Genomic DNA, 17,592 nt, shown 5'->3' on the forward strand with positions numbered 1-17,592 from the left:
ACGTAGCCCGCATAGACACTAACCAGTTATTAAAATGACAACCGTGGGTTCCTGGCCGAGAATGCCGGAGTTATTGAAGAAGGGCGAGTGACCGGGAAGATTCACTGTACGGAGTAGTTAATATCAAAGGGTGTGAATATCAAAGAGCGAGGGAGTGGTAAATGTAGGGTAACTCCGGACAGTGTAGCCCCGGAGCCCAGCAGCCTGTAACTCGCATGAAGAGTTTAATTACATTATCAGATGGCCGGAAATAGTCGACTCTATACGGAGTACTCCGTACTCTGTAGTCTTATGTGTGTTTTGTGCCGTATCATTTAATGTCGGCGGCTATTTTGACGCCCCGAAAGTTAAAAGTTGCCCAGAGTTCAACCGAGACCAACCTCTGGCTTGCTTCCGGCTGAATGTCTGCAAAACCCCGTCAGACTTAACCGGTGCTCTAGAAACGCCATTAGCTTTCACTTCAGGCAACGTTGTGCACAAGGGACGTTCTTGATTCAACATGCTCCCGAAACCGGCCTGGCTAGAGGAGAAAAGCACGCCGAAGGATACGCAAGATGATGACGATGAGGAAGATTACATGTCCATGGCCATCCTTGAACCGCCGCAGCCCAGTAGAGCGAAAGAAACCTACACCCAAAGATGCCTCCGCAAACAGAGAGAGGTGTGTTTAGGCGAAATCACCATTCCCAGCCCAAGACCCCTTCATCAGCGTCGAACCATAATAACCCTTCCTCCCCTAGTTAGATAATGCCCAAGGATGAGTGGGCTAGAATGTCGGAGAGACTAACAATAATGTCATTAAAACCATATACAGTCCGAAGCGAAAGCCCGTGTCCCTTCAAAGGCCGAACTTGCCGCTGCAGAAGCTGCCCGTCGCGATGAGGCTCTCGCGAAAAGTACGCTCGATCCGTCCAATAAAGGGTTTCAGATGATGGCTCGGCTAGGATACAAACCAGGAACTGCTCTGGGCAAAGATTATTCTGCGGAGCATCCTTCGGGCCGGAACGAGTGGAATCGCCGTATTACAGAACCCTTAAGCATATCTGTGAAGGAGGATAGAGGTGGAATTGGAATGGATACCGAGAAGAAACGGAAATTCAGAGAGGAAGTGGAAGAGGAGGCAAAAAAGGTGAAAACCGAGCAAGTTGATTTTAGGGAGAGAGTAAGGCTTGAAAGAGAGGCACGAAGGGCGGAAGCCCAGTTCCATGCTGCGCAAAAAGTCGCTGAGAGATTGGATACGGAATCCGAAGAGAAACAACAGGACCCTGTAAACGCTATCTCCACGCCAACAGCTGAGGAAAAAGCCAATGGCGGTGCTAATGGTGCAAACCCTGATGATGCTAACACAAAGAAGCGCCCTATCAAGCGCATTTCACAGATCAACATCCTTTATCGTGGGCTTGCTCGAGCGCGGGAAGAAAAGGTCATTGAAGATCAGGCTCAACGGCGACGATATGAATCCCTTTCATCACGCGATCAGAGCTTCTTCTCCCGCAATGCACCCGGACTTCCTACCTATAATGACACTGATCTTGACACAGACGACAAGTTAGCCCTGGGTCGAAATGCCGAAGGAGATATCGTGGAGGTCGAATGTGATCTCGAGGAAGATCCGGAGCTGGAGGAGTTTAACGCCTTGAGCCCGCAGGAGCAGTTGACACGCATCGTGGCGTACCTGCGTGAGAAACACAACTATTGTTTCTGGTGCAAATACCGATACGAAACCCCAGAGATGGATGGATGCCCTGGCGTAACAGAAGAGCAGCATGATTGATACTTCTGCGAGATATACACCGAGCCACCCATGTTATTAAGTATACGAAGCCAAGGCCGCAGCTCCTGATAGGAGAACTGTATCCTGTTTGCGTACAGAACTCTGTCCGTTCCGATAAATTTTTAAGGATCATGGCCACTCATCTACCATCATCAAATCAAATGCACGATATCAGATCATAACCATGACCTTGGGAGTAGAGCTATGGCCTTTTCTCTATTATATCTGGGGTAATTGTTATTTAATGCGAATACTCGCAGAAATATAATCCTGGGATTTATTGGATGAACAGTTCTGAGACATTTCAAAGGGTTTTACAGGCGAAGACACCCATAACGATATGCTCTCGCGGCGGGACCTTCGGGGCCATCTGGGCCATCGGGACCTTAAATCATAATCAGCGTTAATGAATGGGCTGGAGCTGATACATTTTCTATGTACTCCGTACCGCCAGTCTAATGACTGGGATTTGAAAACAAAAATGGCAAAGCTATATGCATTTGTACTGGATAGCTATTTGACGGGAAAGGAGCATCGAATGAAATTGACCTTATCCTGGGAGCTTTCCACTCCACGCGAAGAGATAAGCCTTGGGACTTTTGTCCAATATATCTTACTTGGGCAGATATCTCCAATGCTAACACTTGCAAGGGATTCTTTTTTTAAAGTGAGAACGCAAGCGATCTCAATTGAAACGAAGGGAAGTGTTGCTCAGCTGTGCGAGATGTCCACTCATTGTTTCGAGTTGACCTCGATGGAGAGAAAGGCAATTTAGTTACCATTGATTTGCCCAATTGATCCTTTCTTACATCATAACAAAAAGACCAGGGGATTTACTCAGTCTGCTTGTATGCCTTGTCAGGATACAAATCGACCAGTATCTTTTAGCATAAAACCAAGAACGCACCGCCATCCGAAAAACACCTGAATGTAGAAAAAGCTCCTTGGAAATAGGAAACTCGTTGTAGAATTCACTATGCAATGAAAAAGAACAAATATCCTCCCAGTTTAAACATTCCCATATGCAATTCGCAGCCGGAGCGGTTTAAAAAAAATCTGCTTCCTATAGTCCCACTAACCCGGATGCGCCGTTATAATTCCCGAAAAATGCACGAAGACTGTGGGAGAAGGAAATCCGCCGATATCATAGAGGATGGTTGTCAAACTACGGAATTTCTGCGTCGACGCCGAGGGTTTCAAGGAGCTTCTGCAAGGAACGATTTTCCATGTCGCAAAGCGTATCAAAGCAATCCTCGCAGATGCGAAGAAAACAGAATGTGCATCTCCACAAGTGTGGGAAGTCCTCCCTTTTGCAAGTCATGCATGGGAGCGAATGGTGAGTATTACGCGTCTTTAAGAAAGACCGGTGGGATGAGAAGCACAGGAAATGCGAACGCTTGAGCGGCGGAGCAACGTGACACTTGGAAACAATTTGAGTACCAGTTTCCGAAGAGTCGTCCACTAGTTATCTTGTAAGTTTCTGCTTGTTGAGGTGAGGGAATGAGAGCGAGGCTCACCTATGTGAGGCGACATTTTTGCTTTCGAGTGGGACTCGGATTCCCCCTCGGTCTTTTTGAAAGCGGTAGACGGGCCTGAGCTCTCTGTCTCTGTCTGCTCCTGGATATCGGGAAGAGTTGCTTTAAACGCGTCTTTCTTGCTGTTCTTGTGTGAACAGTTCTTCTTGCTCTTCGATAGCTTATGAGAAAGCTTGGAAGGAATATGTATGAAGCCCATTATAAATAATAAACCAGGGAAGTATCAGAGCACGTGCCAAAAAGAATTCACGCTAGTAATGGGAAAGAGTTGCTGTAAAAATGCTCTGTGGTATTTGAGGATGCTTCCTGACGGAGAGAGAGAGGTTTTGCGAAACTAGACCTGTGCTCCTCTATAAATGCCTGGATGGATCTGTTGCCAGCGACATAAGCGACCGATCAGCTAAGCACTGCTGGATCAGAGCTGGGTTTTGACGGTGCAGAGCACCCATATAAGGGTGCTCAGCATATCAAATACCTGTGCAGGTCTTCATAGGGCTAGTCTTCTACCAGCTCACTCAAGAAGATACGAAGGCATTTAACTCTGAAACAGACAACAATACTTTTGATAAACTTGCTGTGAAAGGAGTTTATATAGTACATTTCAGCCCCCAGAGGCTGGAATTTCAGGTGCGCAAAGACGTCTCTGTTTGTCCAAGTTTGACACAAATCCACTGTCAATATCTGTGCAAACAAGTTATTTGCACCAGCTGAAAGAATATCCTCAAATATGACTAGGAATCTAGGAGAACAGCCCATTGGGCCTCCTGGGAACCAAACAGGTATCTGGAACAGAAACCTGCTTCAGAGAAAACTGAATGCTGCTTTACAGCACAGACCAGCACATCCGGTGCTATAAATCAGGTCCAGAAAGAGCTCCCAGAAAAATAGTGCTTGCATAGAACCGAGGAGAGAGGCATGGCAACAGCAAATGGCAGTGTTGGTTGCTGGCATATGGTTCTGTGGAGTGGTGTGGTTGAAAGCATGCTTTGCAACAAAACTCAAGGGTAGCTATTTGTGCTAACTCATGTGGTTATTGTTCTCCATTCCTACTCTGTAGTGATGGAGCAATTGGTCAATCTAGCAAAAGAAGCTCCTAAAAGACAGACTGATGGAAGTTTTGATGAAACGGCTATCTGGGCGAGGAAATTCCGCTTCCAGAAATCGACGTGTCGTGCAGGATCGCCTCACCTGGAGACTCGGCGAGGAAGCATGGTGGACATGCTAATGTTAGTTTACCCTGATCTTAAGTACCTATATATTTACCCGGCTCCTGTGCTGCAACAACACCACATTCGTTCCACCACCAATAAGCAAGCAGCACACTCAGCTTTTGTTCGATTTTCGATTATCGACTCGGCACGTACTGGTTAGGCTATAGAGAGAAATGTTACAAAGCCCTCAGCTCCCAGGACCGCGGCCGGCTTTTGCAAAACAACTCGCGCCATATATCAAAACACGGGACGAGGTCCTCAAAATCAGGCGTGCATTGACCGTTTATTTACAGGCTCAGGTCATATTTTCGGATGTTACTCCTGCTTCACATATATCGCTGTGTGCTCCTCAGAATGTCGCGGGCATTAAACGAGTACCGTCGGAGTTCAGCAATGGACTTCGAGCCCAATATTTGAAAGCCGTACAGGCCGACATTGCCGCGAGGAAAGAATATCGTGGTCTGCTGGAAGAGGTGAAGGCTCTCACCGAAAGGATGAGCCGCTGCAATTCAGAGGAGTGTTCTCCGTCGAGAGCTCAAAATTTCCAGACTTATCTGTCTCTGCTTCGAAGCCGTAGGCTACGGAGCAAAATTCAAATCTGTCAACATTACCTGGATAAGTTGAATGCAATGGAGGCAGCTAGCTCGAACTTTCTCGATGTAAATCGCGAAATGAAAGAAGTTTTTTCGTCCTCTCAGCGGTTCGTTGTACATCAATACGAGGCAGGATATCCTCCCGGACACGGAAATCATCCTGATGGCTTACTCTATGAGTTGGAGCGGGCTGTGCTTGTTTCTAAGGCCCGGGTGGACAACGAAAAGAGCCTGCTTGGAAGAATAAAGGCGCAAGTGCAACTACCCCGGGCCGACCAGGGAAATATAAGCCCGCAAGCCAGGTTGAAAGGCCTTATGCGAATTCGTGATGAACTTATCAAGTGGGTTGAACATACACTGGCTACATCTGGTATGGAAGATGCCAGCAATGTTGACGAGAAGCAAACCCGTAATGAATCTGGCGAAAATGAGGCTCGACTTCTGCTAGATGGATTGAAAACTGAAATTGAACAACAATATGCTGCTTATATTTCCGCCCGTCGAAAACTGCTGGAGATAGTATCTGCTACGTTATGCATACCAATGAAACCCCCCTCTCAGCCTCCACGGACGAGGTCCCAGCATCAAGAGTTAGAACCTTCTTTTACGGACTTTGCGATTGTGTTCCCATATGTCCATGAAAACCTGGCTTCGGTTTCGAAAGCTCAAAAGACCACTGCAGGCCACAAGTCTTTCCTCTCTGCAATCTTATCTAAAGAAGTATTGCATTCCGGGAAAGTTCTTGAACGCCTGCAAAATGAGAGCCATTTGCTACCGAAGTACCCGATTCCAGCCCGACACCAGCGTGTCAAACAGGTCACGACCACAATCAACCCTCGATCCGAGATCGACGCGTCACCAATAAGCATAAATCGCGATTCAGGAGCTGTTATGCATGCGGAAGCATGGGCTTTCGCTTCTGGGATAGCACGGGACTCTGCAAAAAACCATATTGACCAACAGCTGGCAATTGGGACAGAAGCGACCAAGAGCGCCGACCGCACATTGAGAGACATTTACGAGACTATGAATCAGAATTATGAGGACGTAACATCTTCCGGCGACGCCGTGGAAGGGCTGAATGAAGGCGTTTGCGCCACGGGTCTAGGGTTCTCAAGAAATAGAAAAGTTACCGGTCGGTTGGAGAATCCGCGTAAGGGTCCGTGGTCCGGACTACACGGGAAGATCGGTGTTACAGACTGAAAAAAGATTGACAATGTTAAGTGGACTCTTTTCCGCTTTGCTCACGACGCTGTTCGGACCTTTTTCTACACCCAAGCCCAGTATAGACCTCATGAAATGCACCCACGAAATACACATGAACTTTGTAAGACCAGCTGCCCAGATACCCGTTTTCTGTATGGTGATAGCATGACGAACCTCAAATCATTCTTAGCGAGATATTCGACTCTCAAGACCTTCCTATAGCCAAAATAGTAGTTATTATTTTGAAATTATATTTATATTAAGGAATTGAAGCTCAACAAGTCGAGTGAGTCACACGCTAAAATGCCATATCACCCCAAAAGTTTGGCTCAACCCCAGAGACAAGAAAAAAAAAGTTTCAAAACCAAAAACTTTCATTTCGACAACCAAAGTCGAAAACTAGCTGGTTTTCCAACACAATTATTCCTTTCTCTCGATCCCTATACTGATTCTTTCCCCTCTTGCATATATTGTTATCCCTTCTGCGCCAGGCACGGCGGCCAATGGCTCTCTCAGCCCGGTGTGGGCAACGGGCGATCTCGCACCTTTTGCGCCAACGATGCCTTTCCACTGTTGAATCCTCTGCTCCGTCGGCCCTCCGAGCATTTTCGACGCAGACTTCCTCGAGAAAGCTATATTCTCGATCAAAATTACAGGCATTCACGTCATGGCGGTCCACCCGGTCGTTCGCTCGCTCGGCTCGCAACTTAGCGGCGGCTCAGGCTGAGGCTCCAAGCGCGAAGTCGTTCTCTGCCAGGGGTGGAGTGCAAGGCCCTGACCTTGTCGACGTTAAAAAGGTCCTTGTCATTGGAAGTGGTGGATTGAGCATTGGTCAAGCGGGTGAATTTGATTATTCAGGTAAGCTGTGACTGGGATCTTGTGCCTTGAATAGCCGCGTTCCACGTAGCATTCGGGGAATTCCTTGCGGGTCCAATGCTTCAAAATCTTCGCTCCTCCTACAGGTGTTTTCGAGAGGGAAGTGCTAATAGCTTGTCCTTTCGTCTCTTTTTACAGGCTCGCAAGCCCTCAAGGCTTTGAAGGAAGCTGGGGTCAAATCTGTTTTGATCAACCCCAACATTGCGACGATTCAAACCGACCACAAACTCGCCGACGAAGTCTATTATCTCCCCGTTACCCCTGAATATGTCACGCACGTTATTGAGAAAGAGAAGCCGGATGGAATATTCCTCAGTTTCGGTGGCCAGACGGCTCTTAATCTTGGTGTGCAGATGAACCGATTGGGTATCTTCGAGAAATATGGCGTGAAAGTGCTTGGAACCAGTATCAAAACCCTCGAAACCAGCGAGGACAGAGATTTGTTCGCAAAAGCCTTGAATGAAATTGATATCCCAATTGCGGAGTCTATTGCCGTCAGCACGGTCGACGAGGCTCTCGAAGCCGCTGACAAGATCGGCTATCCCATCATCGTTCGGTCGGCTTATGCTCTGGGTGGCCTTGGATCCGGTTTCGCCGCAAATGCTGAGGAGTTAAAGAATTTGTCTTCCCGATCATTGACCCTGGCTCCACAGATTCTTGTTGAGAAATCTCTGAAGGGATGGAAGGAAGTTGAATACGAGGTTGTTCGTGATGCAGCCAACAACTGCATCACTGTTTGCAACATGGAAAACTTTGATCCTCTCGGCATCCATACTGGTGATAGTATTGTTGTTGCACCCAGTCAAACCCTCTCTGATGAAGAGTATCACATGCTTCGAACTGCGGCCATCAAAATTGTTCGACACCTTGGAGTTGTGGGCGAGTGTAATGTTCAGTACGCTCTTCAGCCCGATGGCCTTGACTACAGAGTTATTGAGGTGAATGCCCGTCTCTCGCGCTCGTCTGCCTTGGCGTCGAAAGCCACTGGTTATCCGCTAGCTTACACTGCCGCCAAAATTGGCCTTGGGCACATCTTGCCCGAACTCCCCAATGCCGTTACAAAAACCACAACTGCCAATTTTGAACCCAGCTTGGATTATATTGTCACCAAGATCCCACGATGGGATTTGAGCAAATTCCAGCATGTTAAGCGGGATATCGGGAGCTCCATGAAATCCGTTGGGGAAGTTATGGCTATTGGCCGCACATTTGAGGAATCTTTCCAAAAAGCCATCCGTCAAGTCGATCCTCGATTTGTCGGTTTCCAAGGTGATAAGTTTGAGAACCTTGATGAAGTGCTCAAGAACCCTACAGATCGCCGATGGCTTGCAGTTGGGCAGGCAATGCTTCATGAGAATTACTCAGTTGACAAAGTTCATGAACTGACGAAGATCGATAAATGGTTCTTGTATAAGCTGCAAAATATCGTTGACGTTGACCATGCCCTGAGAGATATCGGAAGCCTGTTTGGAATTAAGAAAGAGATGATGCTGAAGGCGAAAAAAATGGGCTTTTCTGACAAGCAGATTGCATTGTGCGTTGGTTCTACAGAAGAAGAAGTCCGGACTCGTCGGAAGAGTTTTGGCATCCACCCCTGGGTCAAGAAAATTGATACGCTGGCTGCTGAATTCCCAGCCGACACCAACTATCTTTACACCACTTATAATGCTACATCTCATGATGTCACGTTTGATGACCATGGCACAATCATCCTCGGAAGCGGTGTGTACAGAATTGGTAGCTCTGTGGAATTCGATTGGTGTGCTGTCAACGCAACCCTCTCCCTCAGAAACATGGACAAGAAAACTGTCATGATTAATTATAACCCTGAGACATACTCTACTGACTTTGATACCGCGGATAAGCTTTACTTCGAAGAATTGAGCTTCGAGAGAGTTATGGATATCTATGAACTTGAGAATGCCAGCGGCGTTGTTGTCTCGGTTGGTGGGCAGCTTCCTCAAAACATTGCCCTTAAACTCCAAGAAACGGGCGGTGCTCACGTCCTCGGTACCGATCCTAAGGACATTGATAGAGCCGAAGATCGTCACAAGTTCTCTCAGACTCTGGATAGCATTGGAGTTGACCAGCCAGCATGGAAAGAATTGACTTCGGTTGCCGAGGCTGAGGCTTTTGCGGACTCCGTTGGTTATCCAGTGCTTGTTCGACCAAGCTACGTCCTTTCGGGTGCTGCTATGAGCGTTATCCAGAGTCAGGATGAACTTCACGACAAGCTTGTCTCAGCTAGTGATGTTTCTCCCGACCACCCTGTGGTCATCACGAAATTCATTGAAGGAGCCCAGGAAATTGACATCGATGCCGTAGCTTCCGGGGGCAAACTCCTCCTCCATGCCGTCAGTGAGCACGTTGAGGCAGCCGGTGTTCACTCCGGCGATGCCACCCTGGTTCTTCCTCCTGTTAATTTGGACGAGTCTATCATGGCTCGTGTAAAGGAAATTGCTGCGAAGGTTGCCAAGGCATTCAGCATTACCGGACCTTTCAACATGCAGATCATCAAGGCCGATAACCCCGACGGGGGCGAGCCACAGCTGAAGGTTATTGAATGTAATCTTCGTGCTTCGCGATCCTTCCCCTTCGTCAGCAAGGTGCTTGGCACGAACTTCATTGATGTCGCAACCAAGGCGCTTGTCGGCAGGGATGTTCCAGAGCCCAACGACCTCATGAGAGTAAAACGCGACTATCTTGCCACCAAGGTTCCTCAGTTTAGCTGGACCCGTCTTGCTGGTGCTGATCCATACCTTGGTGTTGAGATGGCAAGTACTGGTGAAATTGCCTGCTTCGGCAAGGATTTGGTTGAGGCCTACTGGGCTTCCCTTCAATCCACGATGAATTTCCGTATGCCAGAGCCAGGTGAAGGTCTACTTTTTGGCGGTGATACCGATGTGTTGACGGAACTTCCACATATTGTGGACTTCGTCCATCCTCTCGGTTACAAATTGTATGCTGCCAGCCCAAGAGTCAAGGAATATCTTGAGAAGGCAACCAAATCCGAGGTCGCTATTCAGGTCATCGAATTTCCTAAGGAAGACAAGAGAGCACTAAGAGAAGTCTTCCAAAAATACGATATCAGAGGTGTCTTCAATATTGCGAAGCAAAGAGGAAAGACCCTGCTCGATGAAGACTATGTTATGAGACGAAATGCTGTTGATTTCGGTGTTCCCCTTTTCATGGAACCAAAGGTATGCTGCCCTCTTCCTCGCCCTCGATAAATGTTTTTTTACTAACTCGAGATTAGACCGCCCTTCTATTCGCTCAATGTATGAATGAGAAGCTTCCTCGCAAAGAAGGAATCCCGTCTGAAGTTCGTAGCTGGTCGAATTTTGTTGGCACTAAGAGTTTGTAAAACAGTCGTGTTGTTTCCAGGAGAATTCTTCGATTCTACTTTTACTGGGGGTTTGGTTCAATGTCCGTCTAATTTCGGCAGCGCTATGGCGTCGAGAAGAAAAATACCTAGCCTGGTTTTATATCCTCCAAGTTCGTCACAGCTTTTTACGTTTATTTTTCTTCGATGATTGTAGACTGCTCTTTTGGTGTGTACTCTCGGCTTTCTTTATTTGGCATATTATATCGAAGGGCCTTTTTTTCCTTTCATTTCCCCTTTCTTTTTTTTTTTTTTTAAAGAGGCTTTGGGCCGGGGTTTTTTTCTTTCAAATACGAAAAGAGATAGATAAAAGTCTCCATTTGATGCCATGTTTCGTCCAGCGTTCCGCTCATTTGGACCCGTTCACTACCTGTAGGCCCGCTTGTGCCTTTGTTGAAACTCAAGCGTGGATTGCTACAAGAGAGATGTTGTCATCTCCCAGTATTCCCAAGTACGCACATCCATTCATATCCTCGAGACGGATTGTCTCCTGGCAAAGCTAGAGTCACTGAGAACTTGCCAGTGCGTGCGGAGTACCTCCTCCGATTTCTTCCTCGGCCATTCTAGGTACCTATGGGCGGAGCGGATTATTATTAGCGCCGACCTATTTTAGGGCTTTGTGTTTAAGCCCTAATTGGGATATCGAATCTGACGGCGCCAAACTTTGCTGGACTTGTCGGAGGGAGTATCCCTAGAACTGTCAGTGTCGGGGACGCTTCTTGATTGAGGAGACGTGCATTTGTCGTCCCATTCAATGCGTTTGTACATAGTAGTTGGGAGGGATACTCTATTTTGCATTGGCAAAATGATACATGAAAGTCCGTTGCAAATACAAAGAAGCTATTATGCCTCTTGAGCTTGGGTGCATGTAGACGAATACCGATACCACATTATCTCCAATATGAGAAACACAGATGGAGGGGTTTTGCGAGCTGCTCCAGGCGAGACGCCGAACGCAGGAACCGGCCTATTCGCGACCACCAGAATTCTTATTGGGCAACCCATTTTAGAGCTGGACACTTGGTTGGCCGTTTTGGATACGGCTCGATTGGCAGATACCTGCTCCAACTGTTTTGGTGGTAAAACACTTCGAGACCGGGAAGTGGATGGCGCTCCTCAAGTGCCTCTGAAGTTATGCACTGGATGCAGGACAGTGAGGTACTGTAGCAAGGTATGAAATAGCACTTGGCGTAAAAGGTTGCACAAAACGGACTGTCACCGTCGTTGCTTCCATGTCGTTCTATTCCGTCAGAAAACTTTAGTGGCCTATGCTGACTACAGTGTAGGGCTGTCAAAAGGAAAATTGGGCTGCAATCCATAAACACGAATGCAAGATCTTCAAAAATCTGTATCCAAATGTTTTACCGACTCCCTCAAGAGCGGTGTTAAGGATCCTTCTTCTAAAAAAGCATCAGGAGGATCAAGGGGACAGAATGCAACGCTTTGATTCTTTGACGAGTCATCTAACGGAGACTATACGCACGAAACCGGATCATTTCCAAAATCTAGTATTGTGCGCCAGAGCAATCCATGAATATTCCAAAACGGAGTTGAGCCTTCAAGAAGTCGTTGATTGTTTTGGCAAAGTACGTAGCTCGCCGCTTTGTGCCCTGATCCTTGATCTATCATGCGCTGACACAGACCGAAGCTTGACATCAATGCTTTTACTCTAACAACTCCATTTTATGATCAAATTGGCGCCGCCGTTGAGCCTCTTGCATCTTTGTGTAACCACAGCTGCGATCCTAATGCTGCTGTTGATTTTGATAAGGGAAAGACTTGGCTCAGGGCGCTACAGCACATTGAAGAAGGAGAGCAGATATTTGTTTCTTACGTTGAACCTACTGATGCATGTTTACACCGCCAGGCGGAACTCTCTAAAAGATATTATTTTGAATGTGAATGCCCCAGGTGCATTAGAGAAAAGGAGGTCGGCGACGGCGAATTTCTAAAAGAAGTCACTGACCTTGACTCGAAGCTGGTCGACGATGCACAAAGAGAAGCTGTCGGGCTCTTGGAAGCTGCGAAGTCTAGAATTTCCCCTGCCGCTTCGATCCGCAGCCTCAAACGCGCAATGAGCATCCTGCGAAAAACATTACTATGGCCATTGACTCGTCAGCCGTATGTCAGGCTTCGGAACGAGCTCATCGCATCCCTCATGGATGCACAACAATTGCAATGCGTATTTGTGCAATGCGCCATCCGCCATCTCCGTATCGATCCCGTTGTATATCCTGCTAAATGGCATCCGGTCGCCACTATGCATAAATGGATGTTTGTCAGCTTAATGAGGTACCTTACTCAAGCGGGGGACCTGGGTTTTGCGGAAGGTATTGATCTCTCGAAGTATCAGCTCAACCTTTTCTTGCTGATTTATTCCATCCTGCTCGACCTTGAGGTGACCGCTTCAAATGAGCTGCCTACTGTGGAGGATATCTACAGAGGCTCGCTCTCGCTCTTTGTACACGCGGAATGGACACTGGAAGCGATGCAACCTGACATTGATAAAGAATGGGAGAAGGTGGAGAAGCTTGTGGACGACGCTTTGCGAATAGACGAGGCCTCAGTTTAGGTGACAGCCAGGCTATGCCTTTGCCAGACAGCATTTCTAAGATTCTCAACGTCAGATTTCAACCTTCAACCAGTCTAATCCCATTCAAAGTGGAGTTGTGTGAATCTCGAGATACCCCTCTGTTGATCTGACCAGTGTTTGTGGTTAATGAAGTGATTCCCACCCACACTTTTTGCAAAGAAAACCCAAGATCGTCTCTTAAGCGGGCCTTCAACACCTTTCGCCAGCAGCATAAGGTTCAGGTGAAGTGATATTTTTGTTGTTCCCGCTTGTCGCGGGTCATACCGCTGAAGCTGTTTCCAAGCAACAGCAAGCAATCACATGAACTAAGATTTTCTTTCTCAAAACATCCACAATCAGCCATATTGTGATTTTTCTTGTCTTTGAATCAGGTGGCTATCTGTTCCTAGAAAGCTTCTACACCTTTCTCCAGATTTTTATATTTCCTTCCTTTATAAAACCCTATCATATTCCTTCACTGTCTGTAAAAGACCCACTTCAATCATACATTGAACTCGCAACTTTCCAGCATCTCATTTTTCCTTCACTCTCCTTCTGTTGTGGCCTTGAATAATCCCGAGATCGCCTTGTATTTCCCTACCTATTACACGCGCCTATCTATCTCCTAGTTATCGAGCTTCGTGTCCTCCGTCTTCCGTTCCTTGGTACCCACCCGCCCGGGAGCAGACTCCCTTCGCTTCACGAGCTTTAGGCTCTTGTGGCTTCTCCTTAAGCTCACAGCCCTTAAGGGCCAATCCATAATCATAGTGTGGGCTAAATATGGAGGAGACTAGCAACGAATGGGCACCATGGGAATCCTATGGTCTGGGTGCCCCTCCCCAACATGTGTCTCGCGATGATCCGACCTTTTTACTGCTTCTCGCACTAGCTGCTCACCCTGATCTCAAGCTTGATTACGAGGCCATGTCAGAGGCAAGCTTCGCGGTCCCGGATCCTCGCATGTGGACCACTCCAGCAATCCTTCGCCACCATCTCAGACCCCTTGAGCGTCTAAGCGCATTACTTCGTGACATGCCATCGGGAATTGACGGAATACGCCTCAGTTCATCCACTTCGTAATCGCTCAGCTGCAGGATTGACAACAGAGAACGGAATCCACGCAAATGGGGCGCCTGGCCCTCGATATAGCCAGCAAACGGAGATGAGAGCCATGCAAGTCCTGAACGGAGCTTGGGGCAGATACGTCGCTTTATATAACGACGATAATTCTAGCATGGCTGGAAACGCGTCTGAATCGCCGAGGCAAGACTTCCGGTGGAGAGGATCCCAAGCTCCGGAGCGCAGCGGATCACCTGAGTCAGATCGTAGCCGGTCGTTGTCCTCAGCCATGTCACAATTGGACTTGGTGCAGGAACCAAATGCTGATTTTGGCTATGAATCCGGCCACGGGGTCTGGTTGGAGCAATGTCTAAATGTCCACGAACGGGTCGCCGCAAGTGAAAGACGTGCAGCTCGTGCTGCACGGCTGGCAGCATTGCGGCGTCGGAATAACGGCTCTTCCGCCAATAACCCATCTTAAGGGACAGGGGGATTAACGGGAATGTCACGCTATAAATAACGAACACACCGACGTCGAAGTGCCGTCGTACATTCGAAAACGCCTCCGACTAGCTACCATTTGTGAATTTTAACCCCGTTTTCGAGAACTTTGGTGGCTAAGCCAACATCCATGGAGTCAACCTTTGGGGCATTGTGGAATCAATGAACTAGGAACGGACTTTTTATGCATAGTGATGAAGGAATTCCAATGTCATTGCTACAGGTTCGGCATTGATGGTGGCTGTTGGCAGTTTTGAGTCATTGCCTTGAGGCTTCAGGGTGCCAGAAGGTTCTGATTGTGTTCTTATTCCCGCATGTGTGTAACGCCAAGCAAATTATTCATGGGATTCAATTAGAAAATGGAAACCATTCATGCCGCATCAGACGACCAGAGGATCGATTTGTTCAGCTAGGATATAAAACCGTCAATATTCTAGCTAACATGGGCAGCTTAGAAAAACAACGTTCCCTCATATGCCGCTGTTTTCTAAGGAAGCTAAATTTCCCCCTCCATATGCCATAAAAGGAGTATTTTACCCATTAAGCAAAACACCCTGCCTTTAACGAGCCAGCCAGAAACATAACACGACATATAATTCTTTATTTGAGAGGAATGAAACGAGAAGAGTGGGTAGCACCGATACCAGGTCTACCGTGCTTGACGGGTTTGCTGGGGATAAATGTTAGCAAACGACACCGGTAAAAACTCCGTGTACGAAGGGCGAGTAACGTACTATGAGATGGAGAACTCTCCCAAGTAGTGTCCAACCATTTCAGGCTTAATTTCAACCTGGTTGAATTCCTTGCCGGAGTAGATACCGACAACGCTGCCAATCATCTCGGGGACAACGATCATGTCACGCAGATGTGTCTTGACGAGCTCGGGCTTCTCGTTTGGCTTGGCCTCCTGCTTGGCCTTTCGGAGCTTCTTGATCAAGCCCATTGGCTTTCGCTTGAGTCCGCGGTTGAATCGGCGGCGGGCACGAGCATGAACGACATCGCGGAGCTGTTCGGAAGAGAGATCAAGGAGTCTGCGATTAAATTGCAATAATCAGATTTCTGTCACTCGCGGCAACTATTGGGCGGCCTAGATGGGCTTAGGAACGTCGGATCCAACATACTGATCGAGGTCGATTCCACGGTAGGAAAACTTTCTGAATGCTCTTCTCTTCTTCAACTCTGTGGGAGAACGTCCAGTCAGTGTCAGTCCAGTTTCTCGTTGCGCCCTTATTCCCAACGCCTGGTCATAAAACGACCGCATATCATCCACCTCTTCCTCTCCCGCTGTAAAAAAGGACCTTCAAGCGGTATCTTCTGGCATCGCCACACACAAAACACTTCGAAAGGAATCACTCGAGACACGTACCGGCAGCCTCCTCCGCATTCTAAGTGACAGAAGACAGGTTAGTTCTCCATCTGCCAGCATGCGTCCATAATCCACACCATAGGTAATACTCACGTATTCAGTGTCAGCCATGATTGCGGATTAGTCTCTCGAAGCAACTCGGCTTGTCGATTAGAAAGACGGGCGATGAAAGATTTGTCGTTTGGGCTGATGCTTGACCGTTCCACTCGCCTTCAAGCCTGGTTTGGGAGGGTGGAAGTTTGAATGGCTCGGCTAAGCGATCACGCTAATGAGTCAGCAAGCCCTAAGTTTTCCCCAATCCGGCAACCCAGCCCTATCAAACTCTATCTGTGGCGGCCGGCGACGTCGAAGCGTCCGGCGAGGGCCTGCTGGGCGACAAAGCCTCGCTGGAAAAGGCTATCAAGCCCCTTTTTGTTGCGCGTTGCTTTGTCTACTTACGAGAAAGAGAAATTGGTACAAATGGCAGATTTACGAGGGACGGTGTCATACGGGGCTAGGAAAACCGTTGTAATGACCGTGTTCAGAATGTTTTCAAGGACGACCAGCGAATTCATTACAGCAAGAGCCAGAAGTACATATCAATAGAGAACGTTGCATAGCGCCCGAAAACCAAATGTACGGGCCTATGCATACTTCGCACTGAATTTAAAGATTCCGGAAAGTCGACGATTTCGTCGGAATCACTAGTGGATCGGGAGGTTGCCAGAGATACGGCCCTTGATTTCATTCTCTTAGGGAATCTCAAAACCTAAGCGTACATCGTATGGCAGAATAGCAACTCAATGTTGGAAACCCTTTGACCGCATGACCAAATTTGGCGATCCCATCAATACTTAAAGAGAATTCCCAGATTTCATACGTCGCCGTCGTCAGTGTAGAAAACAAAGTTCTCGTCCACGCGCCATCGAATATCAAAGCATATCTGGCGGCGACCGTCTCTAACGTCCTTTTTTTATTTTCATAAGGAGGCGTTCGTCGTTTAGTCGAAGAGACCGAAGCCCATGTCCTCATCGGACTCCTCCTCTTCCTCCTTTTTCTCCTCCTCAGCAGCTGGGGCAGCCTCACCAGCAGCAGCACCACCAGCGCCAGCAGCAGGAGCAGCAGCGGCGCCACCGGAGGGAACGGAAGCGAGTTTGGTGGTACCTTCAGCGATCAACTAGAGGAAATGTCAACACACCAAGGCGGCGGTCAGGCTTGGGAAAATAATCAAAACGAGTCAACACTGACCTCCTGAAGGTCCTTTCCTTTGAGCTCAGAAATGAGCTTCTCTAGACGCTCCTCATCAGCATCGATACCGACAGAGGAGAGAACGCCCTTGATATCGCTGGCGGAAGGCGACTCGTTGCCACCGAGGCTAAGGAGAAGGTAAGCGGCGAGATGCTTCATTGTTGTTGAGAAAGTAGCTGCAAATTGAAAAAAAAAAAAAAGTCAGCCGGTTGTTACTTCGCAACGAGGAGTCGCAGGACCCAAGTGACATACACTGCTTTGAAATAAGCGAACAGGAGAATCAATCGATT

General features: G+C 47.8%; 8 protein-coding genes across 8 annotated transcripts; 5 read left to right on the forward strand and 3 right to left on the reverse strand.

The window, feature by feature from the left end:
- Positions 1-460: 460 nt before the first annotated feature.
- Positions 461-2,059, forward strand: CIMG_02229 (G-patch domain-containing protein). Its single transcript, XM_001248457.2, has 2 exons — positions 461-661; positions 815-2,059. The coding sequence occupies exons 1-2, from the start codon at positions 500-502 to the stop codon at positions 1,772-1,774; spliced, it is 1,122 nt and encodes a 373-aa protein (XP_001248458.1). The 5' UTR covers positions 461-499; the 3' UTR covers positions 1,775-2,059.
- Positions 2,060-2,939: 880 nt separating this feature from the next.
- CIMG_02228 (uncharacterized protein) lies at positions 2,940-3,508 on the reverse strand (the record flags this gene model as incomplete). The annotated part of the gene is made up of 2 exons (XM_001248456.1): positions 2,940-3,235; positions 3,292-3,508. 2 exons carry the CDS (start codon positions 3,506-3,508, stop codon positions 2,940-2,942), a joined length of 513 nt encoding a protein of 170 aa, XP_001248457.1.
- Positions 3,509-4,631: 1,123 nt separating this feature from the next.
- On the forward strand, positions 4,632-6,436 carry CIMG_02227 (uncharacterized protein). The gene has a single exon (XM_001248455.2). It carries the CDS (start codon positions 4,694-4,696, stop codon positions 6,314-6,316), a length of 1,623 nt encoding a protein of 540 aa, XP_001248456.2. The 5' UTR covers positions 4,632-4,693; the 3' UTR covers positions 6,317-6,436.
- Positions 6,437-6,674: 238 nt separating this feature from the next.
- Positions 6,675-10,737, forward strand: CIMG_02226 (carbamoyl-phosphate synthase arginine-specific large chain). The gene is made up of 3 exons (XM_001248454.2): positions 6,675-7,177; positions 7,334-10,395; positions 10,452-10,737. The coding sequence occupies exons 1-3, from the start codon at positions 6,823-6,825 to the stop codon at positions 10,557-10,559; spliced, it is 3,525 nt and encodes a 1,174-aa protein (XP_001248455.1). The 5' UTR covers positions 6,675-6,822; the 3' UTR covers positions 10,560-10,737.
- Positions 10,738-11,264: 527 nt separating this feature from the next.
- CIMG_02225 (SET and MYND domain-containing protein) lies at positions 11,265-13,802 on the forward strand. The gene is made up of 3 exons (XM_001248453.2): positions 11,265-11,748; positions 11,864-12,163; positions 12,226-13,802. Exons 1-3 carry the CDS (start codon positions 11,479-11,481, stop codon positions 13,147-13,149), a joined length of 1,494 nt encoding a protein of 497 aa, XP_001248454.2. The 5' UTR covers positions 11,265-11,478; the 3' UTR covers positions 13,150-13,802.
- Positions 13,803-13,929: 127 nt separating this feature from the next.
- CIMG_02224 (uncharacterized protein) lies at positions 13,930-14,689 on the forward strand (the record flags this gene model as incomplete). The annotated part of the gene is made up of 2 exons (XM_001248452.2): positions 13,930-14,212; positions 14,244-14,689. The coding sequence occupies 2 exons, from the start codon at positions 13,930-13,932 to the stop codon at positions 14,687-14,689; spliced, it is 729 nt and encodes a 242-aa protein (XP_001248453.2).
- CIMG_02223 (40S ribosomal protein S15) lies at positions 14,401-16,286 on the reverse strand. Its single transcript, XM_001248451.2, has 5 exons — positions 16,169-16,286; positions 16,076-16,094; positions 15,831-15,888; positions 15,444-15,740; positions 14,401-15,379 (listed from the first exon to the last, which is right to left on the reverse strand). Exons 1-5 carry the CDS (start codon positions 16,184-16,186, stop codon positions 15,310-15,312), a joined length of 462 nt encoding a protein of 153 aa, XP_001248452.1. The 5' UTR covers positions 16,187-16,286; the 3' UTR covers positions 14,401-15,309.
- Positions 16,287-16,604: 318 nt separating this feature from the next.
- Positions 16,605-17,589, reverse strand: CIMG_02222 (60S acidic ribosomal protein P2). The gene is made up of 2 exons (XM_001248450.2): positions 17,303-17,589; positions 16,605-17,231 (listed from the first exon to the last, which is right to left on the reverse strand). Exons 1-2 carry the CDS (start codon positions 17,459-17,461, stop codon positions 17,055-17,057), a joined length of 336 nt encoding a protein of 111 aa, XP_001248451.1. The 5' UTR covers positions 17,462-17,589; the 3' UTR covers positions 16,605-17,054.
- Between the last annotated feature and the right edge of the window lie 3 nt (positions 17,590-17,592).

This window comes from Coccidioides immitis (genome assembly GCF_000149335.2).
Source record: "Coccidioides immitis RS genomic scaffold supercont3.1, whole genome shotgun sequence".
In the NCBI taxonomy this organism is placed as follows: domain Eukaryota; kingdom Fungi; phylum Ascomycota; class Eurotiomycetes; order Onygenales; family Onygenaceae; genus Coccidioides; species Coccidioides immitis.

Bases quoted from the DNA above. Each gene is read 5' to 3' on its own strand.
- CIMG_02229 (XM_001248457.2), top strand. From the start codon at position 500: ATGCTCCCGAAACCGGCCTGGCTAGAGGAGAAAAGCACGCCGAAGGAT. The intron at 662-814 runs GTGTGTTTAGGC...AACCATATACAG, and splicing joins GCCTCCGCAAACAGAGAGAG to TCCGAAGCGAAAGCCCGTGT.
- CIMG_02227 (XM_001248455.2), top strand. From the start codon at position 4,694: ATGTTACAAAGCCCTCAGCTCCCAGGACCGCGGCCGGCTTTTGCAAAA.
- CIMG_02226 (XM_001248454.2), top strand. From the start codon at position 6,823: ATGGCTCTCTCAGCCCGGTGTGGGCAACGGGCGATCTCGCACCTTTTG. The intron at 7,178-7,333 runs GTAAGCTGTGAC...CTCTTTTTACAG, and splicing joins GGGTGAATTTGATTATTCAG to GCTCGCAAGCCCTCAAGGCT. The intron at 10,396-10,451 runs GTATGCTGCCCT...ACTCGAGATTAG, and splicing joins CCCTTTTCATGGAACCAAAG to ACCGCCCTTCTATTCGCTCA.
- CIMG_02225 (XM_001248453.2), top strand. From the start codon at position 11,479: ATGAGAAACACAGATGGAGGGGTTTTGCGAGCTGCTCCAGGCGAGACG. The intron at 11,749-11,863 runs GTATGAAATAGC...ACTACAGTGTAG, and splicing joins CAGTGAGGTACTGTAGCAAG to GGCTGTCAAAAGGAAAATTG. The intron at 12,164-12,225 runs GTACGTAGCTCG...CACAGACCGAAG, and splicing joins TCGTTGATTGTTTTGGCAAA to CTTGACATCAATGCTTTTAC.
- CIMG_02223 (XM_001248451.2), bottom strand. The intron at 15,741-15,830 runs GTATGTTGGATC...ATTTAATCGCAG, and splicing joins CGTGGAATCGACCTCGATCA to ACTCCTTGATCTCTCTTCCG. The intron at 15,380-15,443 runs GTACGTTACTCG...ATTTATCCCCAG, and splicing joins GGAGAGTTCTCCATCTCATA to CAAACCCGTCAAGCACGGTA.
- CIMG_02222 (XM_001248450.2), bottom strand. From the start codon at position 17,461: ATGAAGCATCTCGCCGCTTACCTTCTCCTTAGCCTCGGTGGCAACGAG. The intron at 17,232-17,302 runs GTCAGTGTTGAC...CATTTCCTCTAG, and splicing joins AAGGAAAGGACCTTCAGGAG to TTGATCGCTGAAGGTACCAC.